Source organism: Histoplasma capsulatum, genomic scaffold (genome assembly GCF_000149585.1).
Source record: "Histoplasma capsulatum NAm1 scaffold_10 genomic scaffold, whole genome shotgun sequence".
NCBI lineage: Eukaryota > Fungi > Ascomycota > Eurotiomycetes > Onygenales > Ajellomycetaceae > Histoplasma > Histoplasma mississippiense.
This window is the reverse complement of record NW_001813973.1, coordinates 250495-271830: the sequence shown is the minus strand read 5'-3', so window position 1 is coordinate 271830 and position 21336 is coordinate 250495. Positions and strand designations below refer to the sequence as shown.

Genomic DNA, 21336 nt, shown 5'->3' with positions numbered 1-21336 from the left:
TTCCTCATCTCCTCCATCTCCTCCACGACTCTCCCTCGGATAACCTTTTGCTCCCAGGAGAGAAATCTGGGGAATCTGGTCTGTCTGGTGTGGCTGGCTAGGATCGTTGGCTGTCATCCAGTCAACTTCGTCGTCTCCCACCTTTCTTCCGTTTCTCCTAAAACCGTCCTCTCGTGTCGAGCCTTTTTTTCTTTCGTGGGTCCGTCTTCCTGGCCTTCGATTCTCGACTCCGCTCCCTCTTCTTCCTCCCGCACCGTCTCCTTTTATTCGCCCTCGCTCCCCTCCATCCTCCACCATCCTTCCTCATTTTTTCGACGGTGTCTCTCTCCAATGGTGACGTTGACGGTTCTTTGATTGCCATTGATTGCCAGCTACCTCACTTAGTTAGAAAGGAAGAAGAGAGTGAGACCAATTTTTATAAAAAGGATAAAAAAAACCAAAAATAACAATAGGAGCAAAAAAAGAGCAAAAAAAATTTCCTTGGACCGTCTGCTCGAGGACTCTTTTTCTTCTGCGAAAGGTAAGCTGAATCAATTGTGAAATTTTTTTATATCTTTGCTCCCTGTCTACCACACTCCAACCCCTTTCCCCTCGAGTCTACTACCAACGAGGCCAATCCCCGATCCCTCGTACGTCCGTCCTTTCCTCCCTGTCCACGTACGTCTACAGTCCACTCCAATTGTCCATTGGCAAGCAATCATCATATTGGACGCAAAAAAATAAAAAACCGAATACATGTCTAGCCTACAGCATGCTCCTAGCTCGAGGGCAGATGTATCGGTCGGTTTGCTCCCGTTTCGAAAGCTAGTCGACTCGGGAAAGACATCATTTACCGTTGCATATCGGTTAGGGAAAGTGAATGGGCGACAGAAAAAAAAGTCTGGTGGCTGTGGCTCATCCACACGGGAAAAAGTTGCGTCCGATGTTAAATAGCCCAGACTTTCATATGCCTTGATCAATGCATGCATATAGGGGCATGAGGGCTGGGCTGTCTCGATGATACTCATACCCAACCGGGGACTTACGGACACATCTCAATTCGTCACTTCTGTTCCCACCAACCAACTCTAAGTCTAGTTTTACCTTTCAACGTTGTCTGATTTGGAGCCTGGTCGAATACTATACTAACAGCTAACATTTTATAAATAAAAATTAGATCTCAACATCTAAGCCGTTGACGCTCTGCTTGCATTCCGCAAGGATTGCTTTCATACCGCGGACACATCCACACCCAAGTGAGACAAACCTGCGAAGGTACGCTCCGGTCCCCGTTGCTCCCAAATGGCCCCTTTCATTTCTACCTCACTCCAGAAAGGGCCAGGACCCTTCTAGAGCATATTGAACACAATTGACTTTTGTCCCTAGACTTGTGCACAATTGCACTTTGTGGAAACTTCGTTTTTCCACATCGGCCTTCTAGCTGCTTAACTTGTAGGCTTGACAGGTGGAGACGTTGACTCGTCGTTCACCCAGCCTTTGCCATCGATTTTCGAATTCAGCTTTTACTCGAGTTCCAGAATAGATGACGCGACTGCCGCTGAAGAAAGGGTGATCATTTGCCCTTCTTTCTCAACGTCAAACTGGGTATAACTCCCCCTTCATTCATTTCCCCTCCACTTAAGATTGTCCTGTAAAATTTCCTACACAAGGCTTACGCCCGAGATGGATTGCTGCTGACACAAGTACATCTTTCTAGCTTTTACTCTCAGTTTTATTTTATATTTGGTCGACTGACCTCTTCACCTTAAAACGTGCCGATTATTATCGACACATAACTCTCTTTAATATTTCACACCAACTACTTTTCAATCTCTTATCATCCATCTTGATACACGACAGTTACTCTCTTTTAACTTCCGTCGTTTCTTTTTTCAACTTTTGAGATATACGGGTTATATTCCAGGTCCTCTCTTTTGCGACAAATAAAACGTGGAAACTTTTCGAAGTGGCCTCCAACCCTTTTCGGTTTCACCCTAAACGTTATCAATATGGCTTACCAAAACCGCCCCGCGTCTTCCTTCCAGCCGTGTGACTCTTATTTTGTGGAATCGTTTGAACCAGAGTATCCCGGCCCCAGGCTAGGTCCAAAGGAGCATGCAAAATTGATCGCTCGTGAACGTCAATTTGCGATTGCTGATGAGTTGTCAAAGCAAGTTAGCGATGAATACCAAGATGATATTTTAGCACACATGCTCGCGATGGATGTTCGTCTCATGATACTTGTTTATCCTCTCACCCCTTTATCCCATGCTCTGGCTAACTGAGAATAGTCCTCGACTTTGCCGGATGTTGATTCGATCGATATCCAGACCGAGATCCAATGGTTCATGCGTCCCTATCTCCTCGACTTCCTCATAGAAGCACATACTGCCTTTCAACTCCTGCCGTCGACCCTATTTCTTACTGTGAACTTGTTAGATCGGTATTGTTCTAAACGTGTTGTTTACAAAAAACATTATCAGTTAGTTGGCTGTGCAGCCTTGCTCATTGCGGCAAAGTATGGCGATAAGAAGGATCGTGTCCCAACAGTCAAGGAGCTCAAAACTATGTGCTGTTCTCAATATGACGACGACATGTTTGTTCAAATGGAATGGCATGTTCTCCAAACTCTAGGTTGGGCAATAGGCCATCCCACTGTTGACAGCTTCCTGCAGCTTGCAGTCGCGGACACTCCCTATGACCCAGAGGTGGAACATCTTTCTCTTTACATTTTGGAAATATCCCTATTCCATAGGGATTTTGTTTCGAAACTGTCGTCGGATCTCGCTCGGGCTTCGCTGGCTCTCGCTCGATGCGTTCTGAACCGTTCTCAATCCAGAAATGTGGACTGGGCTTCTCATTATGATTCTCTAACACTAGTGAACTTGTCTCAGCACTTAGTCCAGCCATCGCAGGTTCTGTATAGGAAATATTTGTCTGCACGTTATTCACGTGTATCGAGACTTCTGGAGCAATTCCTTGCACACCAAGCCTCGATACCTAAGGCCTACACTCCACCAACCCCCGCGGCGGATACTCCTTCTGAACAGCTTAAACCGTACAATGGAGAGATTGGGCTTGCTACACCTCAAAAGCCCCAGTATCCGTCGACAATGCCCAATGGATACTTGACGCCGCCTATCACTCCGGAAAACGAGGCCTTCGCTGGCGCCGGAAATTCCAACATTCCAAAATCAGTCCCGGGTGTTACCCCAACGCCGCCCTCCAGTGCCCAATTCCCACAAGCTTATCATCGCCGTCCAGATGAGAATGCCTACAGCCAACATGAGCACTTTGTTCAGCAGCCATCAGCAGGGTACAATGGAGTGTTTTGAAGGCTCGTATTTAGCTAACAACGCAAAGCAACGCCTTCCCTGTTCCTTTCGCTTTCCGGTGCGAGGTGATCCAGGCACGGAAGCTTATCAAGCCTCAACAAATAAATTATACGTCAAACAACCTCGTCATCCATAATATCACGTTCGATAATAACCATTATATTGATACGCGGCCCCCCGCCCCCCAACTATTTTGGGAGTACCTACATGCTATTGGGGATGCTCCCCATTTGGGCATGTAACAAATATCACCCGGTATTCAAATCAGGCTTGAAAAAAATCGGCTAAAAAGCCTCACTTGTCCCGTATGTCGTGTATTCGAAATTTATTTTCTTCTTATTTTCTAATTCACATCTGCCTTTCCCCCTAACCGGATGGATGAAAACTTTCTCCAAATCTAGCATTTGCAAGCGCGAGTCGTTGCTAAATCGAAGATGCCAAAAATTTCTTTTTTTTATCTGTGTGTCATTTTCCCCCCTGTTTTTTATATCATTTTATTTCCTTTGTTAGTGAAGCGTTCCGCGAAATTCATCTATCCATCCATCCATCATCATCGTCATTATCATCATCCTCATCATTTTTCCTCCGAGGTCTCTCCCTCTCATCACCTACCGTTCCCCCCCTCTCCTGTACTCGTTCGGTTGTCTTTTTTTCTTCGCTCTATTTTCGCATGCAACTGTGTAAACACGTCAGTATGTGTCTGTGCATTATTTCATCCTACCACCCTTACCTCTATTCCCTCCCCCAACCTACCACCCACATTACCTACCCCCAAACCCCCTTTTTAATTTCTAATGTTTTGAATATTTTTATATACCCCCATTTGCAATAAGCAAGCTTGAAAACTTGTCCTGTAAAATCCCCTCCCCGGCCTTGTGTTTATTTTCTCTTTCTCTCCTTTCTATAACGGAAAGGGGAAAGGAAATGGGCTTCGGGGCAGGGGTGGTTAGGCACAAAAAATATCCAAAACAATGGGCTCGGTCAACGTAAAGATGGCAGCGCGAAGATATTTCTCTTTACCTTGTCTTTTTTTTTTTTTTCCCCAGAAAAAGATAAGACCGTGCAAAGACCATCCAATCCAATCCAATTAAGAATTTTTTTTTTTTTTTCAAAAAGGAAAAAACTGAATAAAAATTAAGTTGAAATTGGAAGTTAAGCAGAGGAGTTCCAGTGCCCTACCACCGCTGCTTAACGATCGCTCAGAATTTCATCTTCCGATAATAATTGACAAAATAGTTATATGTTTCATTTGTCAGCTTTTCTTTTTCACCTCTTTCTTTTTTTCTTTTCTTTTTTTTTTTTTTTCGCTTCGTTTCATTTCATTTCTTTCGCCTTTGCCCGGCTCTCAATTTACCCCCACCAGTCTTGTTTTTATAAATAATTGTGTCCGCTCTGGTGCCAGAGCGGGAACGTGGAGGCATAATCACCACATGTATATTTATTTTCCCATTGTACTCTAGGTACATGTGCATGTGCATGTACGCGACGTACCGGATATATGCATTTTGTTGAAAACCGATAGTTATAATAAGTAATATGCGGCTCTTTGAAGAAAAGGGACGCTCAGCGAATAGGAGGGTTTTGTTCTTTTTTTATGGTCTTGGCGTTTTTCTCATTCTTTCACGTGTTAACTAAATAACCCTATTGGAGTTTTCTACGATGTAGTTCCCCGTCATGAAGAGAGGATGCCAAGTAGTTATTATTAATCGTTAGTAATGGAGATGGAGATGGATGTTGGGGGGTTTGGATTGGTTCGTCCCCTCTACTACCAGCATGGCGCTGGTGTAAGAGAGCTCTTTTGCCCCAGTGGCCTAACAATGGAGACGTTTGTTTAGCTATGACCTTTTTATATACATGTATGTACATCTGTACAGTACAGAATGTAACCTCTCATCCCCCTTCTCCTCAAACATGCTAACCCCATGCTTGATGCACGCCTGCACAACCCGTCAACACCAAGGATATTCTGCTCGCGCCTCCAGTCCAGTCTTGGTGCCCTCTGAGAGGTGTGGAGGATCCAACGAATTTTCGTTGCCTTTGAATGGCGAGTTACGAGCTATGATCTGATAATTTGTGAGCCTGCCCTTGGCCTCTCTACCCAAGCGCGTGGCTCGTGCAATTTCAGGCAAGGATTGATACTTGCTTGAACGTAACTTCAGGGCTTTTTTTTTTTTTTTTTAAATAGGCTTTTAAAAAGACTCCATCTGGGAGGCGGCTGGGAGACTGGAAGAGAAGGGGAGTTGTGGGAAGGCGGGTTTGTGTCCGGTTATTGAGAGCGTTGTTGTATAATAATGGAAAATAGAGACTGAAGGAAGTGTTGGTGGGCGGGAGATTTGTGTTGTATCTTTCATGTGGGATCGCAGCAGCACTGCCATGTGAACATCAATGTAAGTAGTCACGGATGGAACTCTGATGGCTATAGAGCTAGTCAATTTTTCCTTTCCATGTCGACTGCAATGATAGCTTGGCTATATATAGGAGGCCTTGAGATAAAGTTTCTGGAAATATAAGTGCATTCGGTTCTGGTTGAAGAAATGGGATTCATTACATATCTACCTGTCTTCTATTAGGCTACTGGGGTAAAAGAGCTCTATCACTACTATGGTGGTTTAGAGGGGGCGGGGGCGAATCGCCCAATCCGACATTCCCCTCCCCAAGGTGGGAGTGTTGGAAAAGCTGATATTGACCATATTATCCGACGAACTCGTTGACATGAAGGAATGGATGGTATTTATTCTACCGTCAAGACATACTATGCACGGCTTTTGAATTCGTATTTTGGATTGGCCGTTTTCTATGCAGGCAACTCGGAGAAAAATCAGGTGCTGATCCCCGTTGCCATTTGTCAAGAAAGACAGCGATTTCTTTCTATCTGGAAGCTTCACAAGAGCCGACATAGTTATATAACTAGTGGTTATTGAACTATTATGTCACGTCGCCCCCCTGAATGCGTAAGCTCTCTGACCCCTGTTGTCTCAAATCTGACAATCGCTGATCCGCAGCCCAATCCTAAGCAGTCGTTCCGGGTAAACAAAAGATCCAAGATCTTGATGGCCACACCTGTCTATCTGGCGACACATACCAGTATATGTCAAATAGCAGACTACCCCTCCCTGCCCCGATATTTATGGCCGTCTCGTTGAACCTTCTGGCATCCTGTGCCACATGCAAGCCCCACATTTCTAGTGTAAGTTCACGGTGTGTGGATCCACCCCTGAATCGTTTCCAATGCCGCCAAATCGACGCCGGCTTCGCCAGGTCTGTGCATGACAGGGAGCGTTGACGGTGGCGTTTTTAGCGGTCTCTTGGCGGCGGAGGTCGGTTTGTTGCCAAGGACGCTAAGAATGTTTGCTTTTGGCCAAGACCCGGATATGTAATTATGTAATCAGCGGGGATAGTTAGTTAACTACAGATTAGTTATGCCGGGGTTGTCCAAGCACCCTTGATTCTTGAAGGCCTGGCGGCCGATTGTTGGACGAAGAGTGTGGATTTAATGTGGGGAAATTGCTCTGGATGTGGCCAAGCACTGGCAAGTAGAGCGTAAAATGGAGCATGATTGGGATATCGACACTCTAGTTATGCAGATTCCTCGTTGGACGTCAGCTTTATATAAAGGCCACAATGCTTGTCGGGCACGGGATGGAGGTCTTGGGGCTAGGAAGTGTCAATAATGTCGAGATTTGTTTGCCTGCTTTTATTATGCTTGAAACAAAAGCATTCTAATTTATCATCGGCATTCCTTTTGAATGAACAGTGTGCTTGGTTTTCCAGCCTACAGAAGTACTGTACTTAATAGGCGAGCAGGAGGACACTTGACCCCGCATAACCCATACGGAACGAAGTACATTATATTATTGTTTGGCGTTGTTTGGTAAACTTGCTGTCTCCTGCGTATGGCTCTTTGTAGAAGACTTTGTGAAAGAAGCTTGATATTCGTCATGCTCATATCGAAACGCCCTGCGGGCTCGTGTGAAGCATGAGGGTGTTCCTGTTCCTATGTGGTAAGATGGATCTGATGGGATCACATATCCAGCACCATTGTGTCTATTGTTTGGAAGGAGAGCTAGGAAAAGGATTTTCTGGCGATTTTGACCACATATCTTCTTCTTTTTGCTGTGTCATTCTTGTTGCCAAGTCCCTGAATCGTATCCTGGACCTTGAGTTCATGTGGATCCCCTGGCTAGCTAACTTTGTCAACCTTGGCAGGGCTAAAATAGCTGGATGTTTGGCTCCCAGTGTGGGACCGAGCTCTTGGTATTTCTTGTGGATCTCGTTCTTTTTTTTGAACTTTTGATTTCCTTGAAGCATCGATGCCCAGTAATAACTCCGTACAGACAGGCGGCGTATGATTTGGGGGACTGGGGGACAACACAACAGCGGCTGGCGGGAGGAGATTCATCTACGAACAGACAAAAGTTGACTTACACTGACAGTAGAGTGAGCGTGTAAAAAGTTCTAGACTTTTTGACATATGCCCAAATCTCCGTCCGCCTACATTGACACGGATGGCAGCATATCCACCCACCCATGGATTCGGCTGACAATGGTCTGCCGATTTTAATATCGTGTTCTGGGCGGCGAAGCATAAGCTATCCCCAACCCCTTGACGTGCTCTCTGGTGCGACTGGCAGCATGGATGCGATTTGGGTAGTGGGTCGGCGGGCGGAGTTGTTTCCACTCCACGGGGTCTTGGGCAAGTTCCATCATTCATCGAATTTTTCCTTCATTCCCTTCCTTTCTCTTCCCATGGTCGCCGTCTCTGTCTGTCTCTCGCTCTCTGGCTGGCTTGGCCGTGGTCAGAATCATTTTTCATTCTGTGCCTCTCGTTAAAATAGCACACGTTATTTCGTAACTCATTCGTTGCATGGCACGGTTGGCAACAGTCAATCTGTCAATCCATATTCCGATCCCTTTACTCTCTTATATATTTCCTACTCTTCCCGTCTCACAACCGGAGTGGCTCATCAAACCTGATTGACATCTGCTGGGTTTGCAGGCGTTTTCATTCGTCATCTGGATGATTGCATCCCGCTCGACTTTTGCTGCGTTTTGAGTCCCCCCCCCCCCTTTTTTTTTTGGCGCTTTTCTGCAGCGTTTCAAGTAAATGTTCGCTTCCTTCCGACTCCTGGCGGCTCCCTGGAGATCCGTTTGCTCCCTCTTCGAGGGCGGAAGCGACAATAATGGGCGGAGTGTGAAATGGTTAGATGTGAGTTATCACTGACTGTGTTATCATTTCGTTCAACGCCCAGTTTATCTTGGACCTCGGCGGTTACGTGAGGCGCAAACCCAACAAGACCCCATTCGAGAATCACAAATTGTATTTCCTTTGCGATTCTCCTTTACCTCTTTTCCTAGATATCGGCATTAACTAAACAAGTGTCTATCTATTTATCTATAGGGTTTGCGCGGGATCGCTTCCGTCCTCGTCATTCTCACCCACCTAGCCCGAGCCTGGGACTACGACCTATTCTCCCCGAATGGCAAGGATACACCCCCCCGATTGCTCCAGCTCCCCATTCTGCGCATCCCCTGGCAGGGCAGAATTGGCGTCACTATCTTTGCCTTCCTGACTGGGTACGTCTGCGCCCTTAAGCCGTTGCAACTGTCCCGTGCGGGAAACTATACCGCAGCGTTCTCCTCCATTTCCAAGAGCGCATTCCGCCGCCCACCTCGTCTTATACTTCCTGCAACAATTGCCATGGTTCTTGCCTGGGCCGTAGCGCAGCTGGGCGGTTTCACAGTTGGTAATAGGGCGGATTCCGATTGGATTCGGTTTGCGAGCCCTGTGGTGGAGGACTCGCTTTTGAAGGAAATCATGCGTCTGTTCCGCGTCTTCAGAAGCACTTGGACAAATGGACACATGGACTACGATGACCACCAGTGGGCACTGCTGCCACTGCTTAAGGGCTCCATGATTATTTATGTCGTGCTCTGTGGCACGATGTATATGCAGTACCGGTACCGGATGATGGTATACTCCATTATGTTTATATACTTCTGGCAGCATCCAGGGCCCGATACAGGTTAGTGTTTGAAATAACCACCTATGAATAAATCAAAACAAAAATAAAATAAAATCATCATTGATGCAGGAGTTTAACACAAAGCTTACTATACAGAAACCTTCGGCCAACAATTCTTCGTCGGCATGTTCCTCTCCGATCTCGCAAACGACCGATCTTTCCAGATCTACGTCTCCACCCTTACCTCTTCCCGTCGCATCTTCAGCGTCACAATCGCTATCCTAGGCCTCTTCCTTGCCTCTTTCCCCGGTGAACAACCAGAATACGCAGACTGGTCTCGATTTCTTCTTCAAATTGGCCAAACCATTTTCCCCAGCGGTGTCAACATCGGCAAACGCTTCTCCGCTGTAGGCCTCGATCTGATCGTCTTTGCCATATTCCTGTCCCCAACCACCAAATCCATCCTCTCAAAACGCCTCTTCCTCTTTCTCGGCCGTAATAGCTTCGCTGTATACCTCTGCCACGGCACCCTCCTCCGCGTTGTCCTGACCTGGATGATCTATGGCATCTCCGGCCAGCCGTGGGAACCTACGAAGAATAAGGACGGTGAAGTCGTTCCGCCGCCCTGGTTGCCGCGCCGCGGTCCTGCTGTATTTGCCATTGCGATCCCCATATGGATCTGCATTGTGTACTTCGTTGCGCATCTCTGGACGACGTACGTCGATGCATTCTGCGCAAGGCTTACACACAGGTTAGAAGCCCATGTCTTTGAACCGGACGAGAAACAGCATGGTGGATTGCCGCGATAACGAAATTTGGTTTGTTTTGAATTTTTTACTCTTTTCCTTGATGGCAGATTCCCAGGTATATAATTGTACGGTACTTGCGCACACCGCTGGTCACGTACATGTGGATGCCGAAGTGGACGGCGTGGAAAATTTTATATCATTTCCACATTACAGTTTGTGTCACTCCAGGGAGTATTTTTTGCTCCTTTTCTTTTAATCAGTCTTCTTTGTCAATATTAATTTCCGGCTTACTACATCCCTTTTGAATTTTTTTTTTCTCGTTTTCAACATGCATTTCCTTCCTTGTATACATACATATACCATACATTATTCCCCCGCTGGTGCATCCAGCTCTGGTTTTTGATTTTTGATTACACACTCTTTTTATTCTTTTGCTTTTGGTTGCTTCATTCATGACTGAAATGAATTTCAGCTCTAGACATCATAATTTAGATCTTAAATCTTCTTTTTATACATCATCTTCACCATCAGAATTTTCAGGTTTAATTTCAATTCCATTCGTTTTATATCATAAATATCCCTGTGTATTATTTTTGTTAATTTTTCATATCCTATTTTATACCAGTTCCATGTATATATGTGATAGAAGTGTCTGCTCTATGAGAATGTGTTCTTCACAGCACTTCTATTCCACTGTTTAGTTTGTTAATTTGGCCTCTGCCAACCCTGTTTATCCAAACAAACAATCAAACATATCTAATGCAGAAAAGAAAAGATGAGTAATTCAGTGCATAGAAGAAGAAGGGGGAAAATAAGTCTGTCATTGTACTCCTCATTCAAGCTGGGTAGTTATATCAGAATCTGGCAGCTCTACATCTAGATTAGTGCAGAAGGCTCACTGCTCTATTCTCACTCCTTTCTCACCTCATCCTCACCTCTTCTTCACCTCTTGTAACATCCTCATCATCTGCCTTACCAGCCTCAATCACCCTACCTCCCCACCAGTCACCCGTCTGCTTTAAAAACATCATCAACTCAGTCAAGTTTACACAATGGTCTAGCTGTTTCTGCCTTGGCAGCATATATGTGGCCTGATGCTCAAATCTAGAAAGTGTTTCCTCCCCCTTCAACTCATTCTTCCTCTTTTCCTTTCAATGTTATTAGATGTGTCACAGCAACTGCTTAATACAATTGTATTCTGTGTCTATCACTAGTGAAGAAAAGTCTTTATGCCCCTCATATTTTTACCTTCTGATTTATGCAGAATCAGCATCATGCCAAAGAAAGTCAGTCTTGAGGAAAGGGAGTGAAGGGTCAATAAAGCAGGTTTTCACCCTGATAGTTTTTCACACAATGTACAACCTGTGCTCAAGAAGTTAGTGGGCTGAACAGAGGGGGGGTATAGAGAAATGTGGGATATTTGGAAGCAGTACTCCGTAAGTTGAGTTTAGTTCTGTCAGATTATTCAGCCTCTAACTTAGCTAGTCTCTTGGCATCTTAGTCTCTTCTCTCCATGATTTCTATCATGCTGCTCCTGCACTACATGATAGATATAGCATATTCAATATTATCTCTATGGTCCAGCATACATTCGTTATATTCAATAGATACATATCAATAAGGTGTAAAAAGGGGCTTAGTAACTACACGGCTGTAGACTAGTAGGAATAGGGTAGGTTCGGTATAGTAGTAAGGGCTCAAGGGGTGTATACTCTGTACGATGAAGATGGAATTCGAAGACTAGACTCTCCATTGATAGCAAGAAAAAAACAGATCGCTGGGCCCAGGAAGAAGGGCCTGGAGACCAGCCATTGTATATAGCGAGGAGCCAGCGCTTCGCCGGCTACTTTGCCGGGACCGCGTCATTCCAAACTGGTTGAGTTCGCGATGTTGACGTGGAACTTTTGAGGCCTCATACCCGGTGCTGACTACTCCAGGTACAGTTAGTGGAATGCGTGCTAAGTACTTTTCTCCCACTCTGACGAGTGTGGGAAACTGAAGAGAGAAGAAATAAACTGAGTTGGTTCAGTGTGGCATACCAACATACAAGCATCCTGTTCATAGCTGGGCTGATGGAGGGGAGGGAGACAAAAACTACAGAACCTCAATGCTTTTAGGTGTTTATGTAGTAGTCCTCCATGTTCTCTATATGTAAGATAGGTGGCTCAAGCAGGACATCTAGAATGAGTTGACGTAGCACTTGTCATTTCTGTGGACTACATTCGAGATATCAGTTTACTTCAATACCCCCCAAGCAGCCCCCCAGAAATTTGACAATCGTATCAACACCTTCTGGTTCCCTCACCCAATGCCCCTCATTGTCTGCCCCAGAATACTCCTCCCAATCAGCCTGCATTCCCAACTCCTTGAGACTTCTATGTGCCCGCCGTCCCAATTCAACATCTATCCACGCATCATCGGTTCCATGCAAGAGTAGGACAGGCGTAGTAAGCATAGTTTCGATCTCCGCAGGGCTAGCCGGAGGTTCTTTGTATCCAAGTATATCTGGGAGAGGCTTGGTTATCATGATTTCCGGCTTTCCTGCTGTATCGACCTTTGGGGGTTGCAAATCTTGTATCTTGTTCGCGAATGGAAGCCACCCACACATTCCAAAGAAGCCCCCAATCTTCCCCTTGGCTCGTCCCGGTAAGCACAGTAAGGCCCATAGACCTGTCGCCATGCCTTGGCTAATGCCACCAAGAACAACTTTTTCAGATTTTCCTCCAAGAAGATCAATTTCTCTTCTGAGAACATCCAAGATGAATGATACAGATTCTTTTAAGCCATCCAACTGAAGATCTTGCTGCTCACAAGGATTTGTCAGAGAATATGCATCAAACCAAGCGGTCAAGTCCTCTTTAAACACAGAACTCCACCGATCTCGGGATGTTGGGAATACCCAGCGACAGCCGGGAAATTGGGCTTTGAGGTTCTTGCCCTCAGAGGTCTTCGAGTCAAACAGGTCTTCGGCAAACTCGGCGCCATTGCTAGCACGTCCATGCAACAGGATGATGGTATCTGAATGGGCCCTTTCCGGTTCGACGATATGAAGAGGGGGAAACGCCATTCCTCCACACTTTTTCAACGATGAGTCGCTGGGAGGAGGTCGAGTTTGAGGCGGAAAGCTGGATTAATAGTTGGTGGGCGAGGTACGTCAATCGAATGCGGGTGCCCTCATAGGTAGGTCTCGCAGCAGAGGTTGTTAACAGATGAACGAGAAGTGCAGGCCTGGTCTCGAAAAAAATTGTGTCTTGTCGTTAAGATTTAAGGGCAGCCTGCTCAATCGAAAATATGGCCTTCGCTCCTGAGAGAGCCTGCCAAACGGATGATTGCTTTGCTTCACCTGTTTCTGCTCCAGGGGAACTAACTTCCAAACCCCTGACGTTTCCAATCGCATGAATGCAAAGCCAACCGACATCCCCTGGTCAAGAATATCAATGCACAATGCGGCGCTTAGCGGACAGAATGTATTAATAGGTCACTACAGGCTCCGATACCAATGGCAATGCTCATCGTCAGTTGGAATCACAGCTTACGGCGCCAACGGGGCCCGAACTTGCTGAAGCCTGCTCCCCTCTCTAATGGAAGTCCAATCGGATGCCCTTGAACTGCTCTACTTCGTTGAAGCTCCATCCAAAGCAGTGCCGCCCCAGGCGTTTCAAACATGCTACTTTCGGAATCGGACTTTGCATCCAATTTGGCAATCAGCTTGACTGTCCTGATCCTTTCTCCATCTTCAGCGCTTCCCAATTCTTGCACCTGGCATTGAGAATTTGGGACTCGTCGCAGTGGATACACTCAGGTCTATATTAGGATGGAAGCAGCCCAAGATGTAGGCCATATCTTCCAGCAACTTCAATCTCTATCAGAAAAGCTACAACGGACTCGAACTCTTCCTTCTTCTATTATCTCAATCTACTGGCAGTGCTGGTGAGAAAATCTTGTTTGATTTGTCTGGCTATATCCTTGGCGTCTCTCCTGATGTAAGTCGACGGCGGCCCTCTCCACCTGTTTTATTCCCCCTTTAACGGGAAGTGCCCTATATTTCTTCCTTATATCGTACCGTCAAGATGGAAATTCGATGGTGCTGTCGATTCGAACAACTCAGTGATCAAGATGCTAACTTGTCATATACGGCAGACTGTTACAATGACAACCGTTGCCGTCGCAATCTACAAACCTTTGGACACCCGTGACCCATGTCACTTGGGCATTCTGGTTGGAAGCCGCGAACGGGCTCTCAACTATCCTCCAGGTCGGCGATGACAAAGGGGGGGAGGGGTATTTTGTCGAGCTGCCGATCTATAAAGAACCACAAGCGGTCGATTAGGCTCAAGGAGACCATTGTTTGCGGCACCATCCCAACCGAAAAAACGGACGAGGCAGTAAGCAAGATCCAAAGCCACCCGGTCGATAATCAAAGCACGACATGGGAATTGCCAATCGTGGATCATGGAAAATTTGGACGATCTTGAGATCGAGGGTTATATGCAGGTTTCACCAACGGCGAAAGGAAATCTCCAATCCAAGAGGCAGAACTGGCAGTAAAGGCAGGCAAACTATGTTCTACACGCACTAGGGCTATTGGGTCCTGTCTCTAAGATTTGATTTTTAATTGGGGGCGAGAGGGTTTGACTTTGATTTTGATTTTGATTTTGATAGTTTTTTCCATGGTTGACAATCTCCTAAACTTCAATTTGTTTTGATTTCTAGATGCTTTGAACCTCTGCTTGTTGGCCTGCTATTGCTGTAATCTCTATGAATAGTCTGGGTTATGCATTTGCATTTGACTGTGTTGTAAGCAAGCCTATTCCTGGCATCCAACATTCAGAATGGTACCAAGCACCTTTCGTGAACAATTACACTGTGTTTAATATTCCCAATATACCCAGCCACATCCTTTCATTTTTCATTCTGAACAAGCGCTAAACTGGTATCTGAAAAGGGACACATGTTCTATGGCATAAAACTGAGATACACGCTGGATTTTCCACCCCCTAAGCTTCTCTTCCCTCAACATCACTTCAATATCCGGGCCGAAGGAAAAAGCCCAAAACACGGTAGCAGCTAGATTTCTATCCCCACCAACGACTTATCAGCTGGTCAACAGCGTACTTCTTGGGCCATACACCAATTGAAGCTGGCAGGGAAGACCACCAGTCATTAAACTCACTTTTAGGCCCAACCGTATGCAAGATGAGACGGTCACATGACCACTCAGGCGCTGAACCTTTCATCTGTTGGACCTGGGCGTTCCCGTTACGGACTACCACTAGATAGCAACCAATACAACCACTCACATTGGGCTGACTGTTTCTCAGTGATCGACAGGCGCGTTATGAGTTGCACACTCGGTTGAGCAATCGCTTTGTTGAGATTGAGCGATGTTTTGCTACACTTGCAACTGTCTTGCACAATTCCGAAATGCCACCCCTTTTAGCTTGCATCTATGATACTTGTAAGTTAGTTATGCCTTATGCATCAACAGCATTGAATCTATTTATTATCTCCAGACACCCCAAAAATATCTGTTTTATGAGTCCTGGTTCTGAACAATCTCTAACATAAAACCAGACTGCTGACAAAAAATACAAGATTCACTCATGTATTATGATCAGGTGGCGGATCGACTTAAACTGACACAAAGATCAATTTATTCTCTCCTCAATCGAGGCTGAATCTGATCTTGACCCCGATCCCGATCCTGGTCAGAAAGTCGACCTCATTTACGCTGAGAGTGACATTCAAATGCCACCGAGACCAGCCCATGGGGTGCTATTCTTATCATAGGATCTGATGGACTACTACAGCAACCATCGTCTTAAGGGCATTGTCCCTTCGGTGTAGTTGTTTAAAGCTTTTAGGATCTTGTCGCTGGGTGTCGTCTGTGTGCACTCTAAAATCGAGTGATGCAGCTACGCAGCTAGAATTACGGCAGAGAACCAAGTCAAAATTCATCCGGTCAATGAACGCGGCAATAAATTGGTGAACAGGCAACAAAACTGAAGCCGCTGTTTCCCAGGATGGAAGCCTCACTTCTTCCGGAAAATATACCAAGTTTCTTTGGGAGGCGGATTCTGAAGAAGTGTCCGGCAGTACATGGCACAATTCAAGCTTCAGGATGGTGATGGGTGTTATCTTGCAGTACCGGCTGTTAAAAGCGAGAAGAGCGAGTATATCGGAGAGAAAAGCCCCAGGCTGAAGTTCGATTGAAAAAGTCCGCTTCGCCAGGAGGTTCTACCGAAGCAATGCCGACGCCACCTGAGAGCAGGGACAGGGGCTGCGTGGGTTAGGCTGGATTCCTCCTTGAGTGACGGAATGGAGCTCGTCGCTAGCTCACGTATATTGCAAAGTCCGGGGGGAGGTAGCCACCTAGATTTGCTGAGAGATCAAAGTTCTAGCCGCTGGCTTTGAAGCGACTGGAATCTATCCTCTTAATCCCCAAAGAGTGCTTCAAGGCTTGCGAAGGCCTATTACACCTCCCGAATCGTTCAAACCAACCGCAATTCGAACAAGGACTCCAACCTCCCTAGGATCGCTACGAACAGCAGTCTACTACTTCTACCAGGGGAATCAAGCTCTACTACAGCCAATTATCCGTGCTGGTGAAGCTTTGGCTCTAGAGGTGGAGATGTATCGAATAGAGAATCAAGCGCTTGCTCAACACCTCCACAAGCAACGTACGCGGCAGCGGCAAGTGAGCGAATGCCCACTAAAGCAAGATAATTGGCCCGGTTTCCAAGCCCTCGAGCATGAGCATGAGCAATCAGCCAATGAGTCTGCTCCTCTGTCCGATTGATCTGTTGGTTTTGCGGCACAGATGCTCTGCAATCCTCCTCGCTAGTGTCAGGCGACAACATTGCCAAAAGTGATAGAAGAAGGCAGCTTCTGGTTGTCTCTTGTGATAGACCATTTTGTAACCCTGGCTGAGCCGCGAGGCAACTCAATTGACCAAGCTGACACTTTGTGTGGGCTGCGGTGGTTGAAGATGGGCAAGCAATAGGAGCGGAACTTGCGGTGTTCCAATCAAGTAGTCTTCGCAACCAGGGGCTTTTCCAGCGAGAGAAGCCAGGTAGATGGGATAGTTGACAGTCCACTGCCGGAAGCCGCGCGGGGTCTGTTTAGATTTATAACCAAACATACAAGGTTAGTTAACGTATTTCACCACGACCTCGCGCACTAAGTCATGTGATATAGTGAGTTTGAAGAATGCCAATTGAAAAAGTGCAATTTCAACCTCGTACACCCTGAGGGCGTGTTCGGTTGCCCGTGTAAGCTCTTATAACCTGCACGCAAAAAGTGGATATTAGTGTAATGCCGGCGTTGATTTTTCAAACCTTGCTTGCCACCCTAACTTCATAGTGGTTTTATTGTAATAATCAATTACACACAGTGACAATCTGCAGAGGTTTTTATTCCATTTCAATCTCACCTATTTTGTATGATAGAGCTGTGCAAAATACCAGGCAGTCAGTCTTCAAATAATGATGAGCTTTTTAAATCTGAAGAAGTGTCAATTTCATCAACAAGTCAATGATTAAACTCACTCTCATCTGTCATAATAGTGCCTGCCACATTGCCTCTGCTATCAATAATAATAGGAAATTCCTCTCATCATTTGACTGTTCAATCCACCTCTCAATCCGCCTCCCAATCCGCCTCCCAATCCACATCTCAATATGCAACTCAATATGCCTCTCAATTCACCTCTCAATCCGCCTCCCAATCCGCCTCCCAATCTGTATCTCAATATACCACTCAATATGACTCTCAATCTGTATTTTAATATGCCAATTAATATACCTTTCAATTTGTGCTTCAATCTGTGTTTCAATCTGCTTTCTATACACATATTTCATGGAGTTCTGCAATAGATGAGGTGATGTTATTAGGTCTGATTGATATGAAAAAGAGTGGATGGAAGACAGATAATGGAAATTTCAAGATTTATAAATGAAATGTAGCAGTTCAAATTGTCTGACATGTCACTCATTAAACTGTCAATAAAAACAACCTTGATAATTGGTGGAGGTATCTTAAATGTATATGACAGCTATGGGTGAAACACAAGAATCAGATCTCTGATTGAATTTGATGTGCAGAATACAAAACATACATTAATAATTTTAGAAATTATGAAAAAATATTTTCAACATTATTCAGATTTGATTATATTTCAACATCAAAAACTCATATTTTGAGAGTTGAATGAGCAACTGCTTGATGAAAAACTTGTCACAGAACAATATGCAATTGAATTTTGATTTATGAAATAACAGTTAAATATAAATGATGATTTATCATATTCTTCTTTATTTTCATCATCTGCATTAAATGCTTTGATTTCAATAAATGATCTGCTTTAGATTACTGTCACAAACAGTTCTGCTTCAGAGAGAAAACAGTTATAAAAGAGAAAAAATGAAGAATATACTGAAACAATCTCAGAGCTTAAATCAGTATTGTTTGATATGAGTAAGAAAATGTATAATAATTTATGAAAAGGCTCTGAACAGATTTCTGAGAAGGTTATTAAATTGTTTTTATAAAAAGTAAATGAATTACTTCTAAAGAATTAAAAGAATGAAAAGATCATTCTATATCCATGTTATGCTACAATTTCATATCTTTTCATAAGCAATTCTGCAATGGCTCAGATTTATCTGAGCTTTAGTGATAGCTCAATGAAGCAGCAGTATGATTTTATAATGAATATTCTAAAGAATATGAGTTGAAAAGTAGAAGGAATTGAGTGTTGAAAAGTAGAAGAAATTGAGTATTGAAAAGTAGAAGAAATTGAATGTGAAAAGTAGAGTGACTGATTTGATGAGATTTTGTATCTAGTTAGATCAACACACTGCAATATTTTGTTGAATTTTATCAAAAATACTGTCAATACAGTGAAAAAACACTGTTATAAAACATCACCACTTTTTGTGTAAGATGGTTAGATAAATTGAATGATTTGATTGATCAATATATTACATCATGGTAATATATACCACAATTACATATAAAATACCATATTGTATTATTAAATAAATTAAGAGAATGTGCAAGAATATGGCGATATTCCTCATATATCTACTGTAATGTGACGGCGCCGAGGCGGTTGCTACTCGGCAGCGGCACAGAGGAGGATGGTATATAATGGGAAGCCTTATGGGTGGGCTTGATTATCTCGCTTGAACCGCGAACTCGTAGAATACTATACAAATACTGAACTACCAGAGGTACTCGGCACACTAAGAATATTGTATGAGGACAGTGGTAACTCTGGTATCTTATTGTCAAAAGATAAAAGACGAATCGCTGGCTCCTGGAATAGAGAGCCAGCATCTAGCTATTCTATATAGACAACGGGCAGCCATCCTCCCCTCACTCTATGAGCGAGGGTAGCCGAAGCAACTCCGCAGTGGCGCTGCATTGATCTGCCAGAAGGAATCTACTGACCCCGTATAGAAACAGGATTCTCATATCCCATCAATCGGATCCTCTTCTATTGCATCCGAATGATGTCATAGGGTGGTTGGAAACCGGTTCGGACACCTGCGTGACGTCATGGGATAGATGGGATTATCCGAGGGGAAGCGATGGGCCGTGTGGAGCCGTCACGGGGCCTTGGCACAACCAAGGGTGTGACAGATAGATTGTAATGCACTTGTTTATTATTTCCTTATTATTATATTATCTTTGTTTATATCTTCGTCTATTCTTACCTCTTTCCATTATACTCTCGCTACCACTATTTCTATATGTATATATATATAGATGCATGTATTTCGCACATCTTCTTTCTCTTTCTTTTCCTCCTTAGCAATTAGCTACAACTTCAACTACATTACTACTACTACTATAATTATTATTATCTTCCACTACACTATATACTATCTTCCACTACACTATATACTATCTTCTACTATTCACTCTTCACACTGTCATCACCCCTCACATAGATACATGATTTGAATTATCATCATTTTCATCATAAATCTATAATGAAGAAGATGATGAGATTCAGTGTTTAAAAGCATCAAAAATTTAATCAGAATTTTATAAATATATGCTGTATAAAACTCATTCTGCAGTTATTGTATCAAATTTAAAAACTTGTTTTCACATAATTAGAAGATCTTGTAAGAAACTGCTGTTTTTCATACTTATTAAAATCATGATACACAGTGTTGTTGACTGTTTTTGAATGATAATACTTATATTACTGAAACAATAGATTATTCAGAGATTGTAATAAATAAATAATATGTAAAAAAAATTTATATAAAATTATTTTATGAAGATCTGCATATTGTATGAACTTTTTTATGATATGAAATTTATAATTATTCATTAAAAGCAATCAATGAGTTCTCTACTACTTCGTTTTTGTAACAATATTAAAATGTTTGAATCATTCAAAATCAATCTCATCATTTATGAATCTAGTATTCAATATAACAATTCTATAATTACTGAGTAAATTCATCTGTGTATATCAATCCTTTAAGTATGTTTTTGAGGCCAAGATCATCAACAATGAAATGATATGATTATTTATGAATACACATTTAATAAATATGATCAATTCTTTTGAAAAGGAAGAAAAAATGATGAAATTGATTTCTTTAAAAACAATTATAACTCATTCTTCACATTTTTAATTTTCTTGAAATTCAATCTCATCAAAGTTGTACATATTGCAGGTGTGAAATCAATACTGTTTAAATAGAATTCAAAAACATTCAAATCATATATTGATATAGTTAATATCTTCAACTGTCATTTTCTTTGAATTCATGAGCTTCTGCTTTACTTTTTTATATTCAGATAAATGTTCAATGAATCTATAAATTCACATTTTACTGATTTTTAAAGAGGAGGTAGTAGAATCTGTATGCTGATGTCTGAGAATTGAATTCATGAAATTTTCAATGTGTTCAACTGTGAGAAGACAATTCAATTTATTTAATAATTTGATTCATTGTTTAATCACATTCTTCTGACTTTCATTTAATCTTTTATTAACTGGGGTCTTTGCAGTATTCAGATTTCTCTCATTGATACATACTCAGAGATATTGATAAGAGACCTCAAATTCTCACAACAGAGACAGTATTTTGGAATTTGAGTTTTTTTGATGATAAGCAACAGCTTTTTGCATGCATTTTTCAATTGTTTTATCCTTATTTGACATTGTGGTGGGTTATTAATTAATTAAGAAGATGAGAATGATGAAATTACAAGATATTTATCATTTCAGTGTTTTTATCATTTTGATGTGGCGCACCCACACGAGGTGTGGGTGCGCAGCGG

The 21336-nt window shown here is 43.4% G+C and overlaps 3 protein-coding genes across 3 annotated transcripts; 2 read left to right on the top strand and 1 right to left on the bottom strand.

Moving 5' to 3' along the window:
• Positions 1-1988: 1988 nt before the first annotated feature.
• Positions 1989-3314, top strand: HCAG_07977 (conserved hypothetical protein; the record flags this gene model as incomplete). The annotated part of the gene is made up of 2 exons (XM_001536818.1): positions 1989-2204; positions 2271-3314. The coding sequence occupies 2 exons, from the start codon at positions 1989-1991 to the stop codon at positions 3312-3314; spliced, it is 1260 nt and encodes a 419-aa protein (XP_001536868.1).
• Positions 3315-8418: 5104 nt separating this feature from the next.
• HCAG_07976 (predicted protein) lies at positions 8419-10086 on the top strand (the record flags this gene model as incomplete). The annotated part of the gene is made up of 3 exons (XM_001536817.1): positions 8419-8520; positions 8713-9337; positions 9434-10086. 3 exons carry the CDS (start codon positions 8419-8421, stop codon positions 10084-10086), a joined length of 1380 nt encoding a protein of 459 aa, XP_001536867.1.
• A 2170-nt stretch (positions 10087-12256) lies between these two features.
• HCAG_07975 (predicted protein) lies at positions 12257-13444 on the bottom strand (the record flags this gene model as incomplete). Its single annotated transcript, XM_001536816.1, has 2 exons — positions 12257-13151; positions 13395-13444. The coding sequence occupies 2 exons, from the start codon at positions 13442-13444 to the stop codon at positions 12257-12259; spliced, it is 945 nt and encodes a 314-aa protein (XP_001536866.1).
• Positions 13445-21336: the final 7892 nt, after the last annotated feature.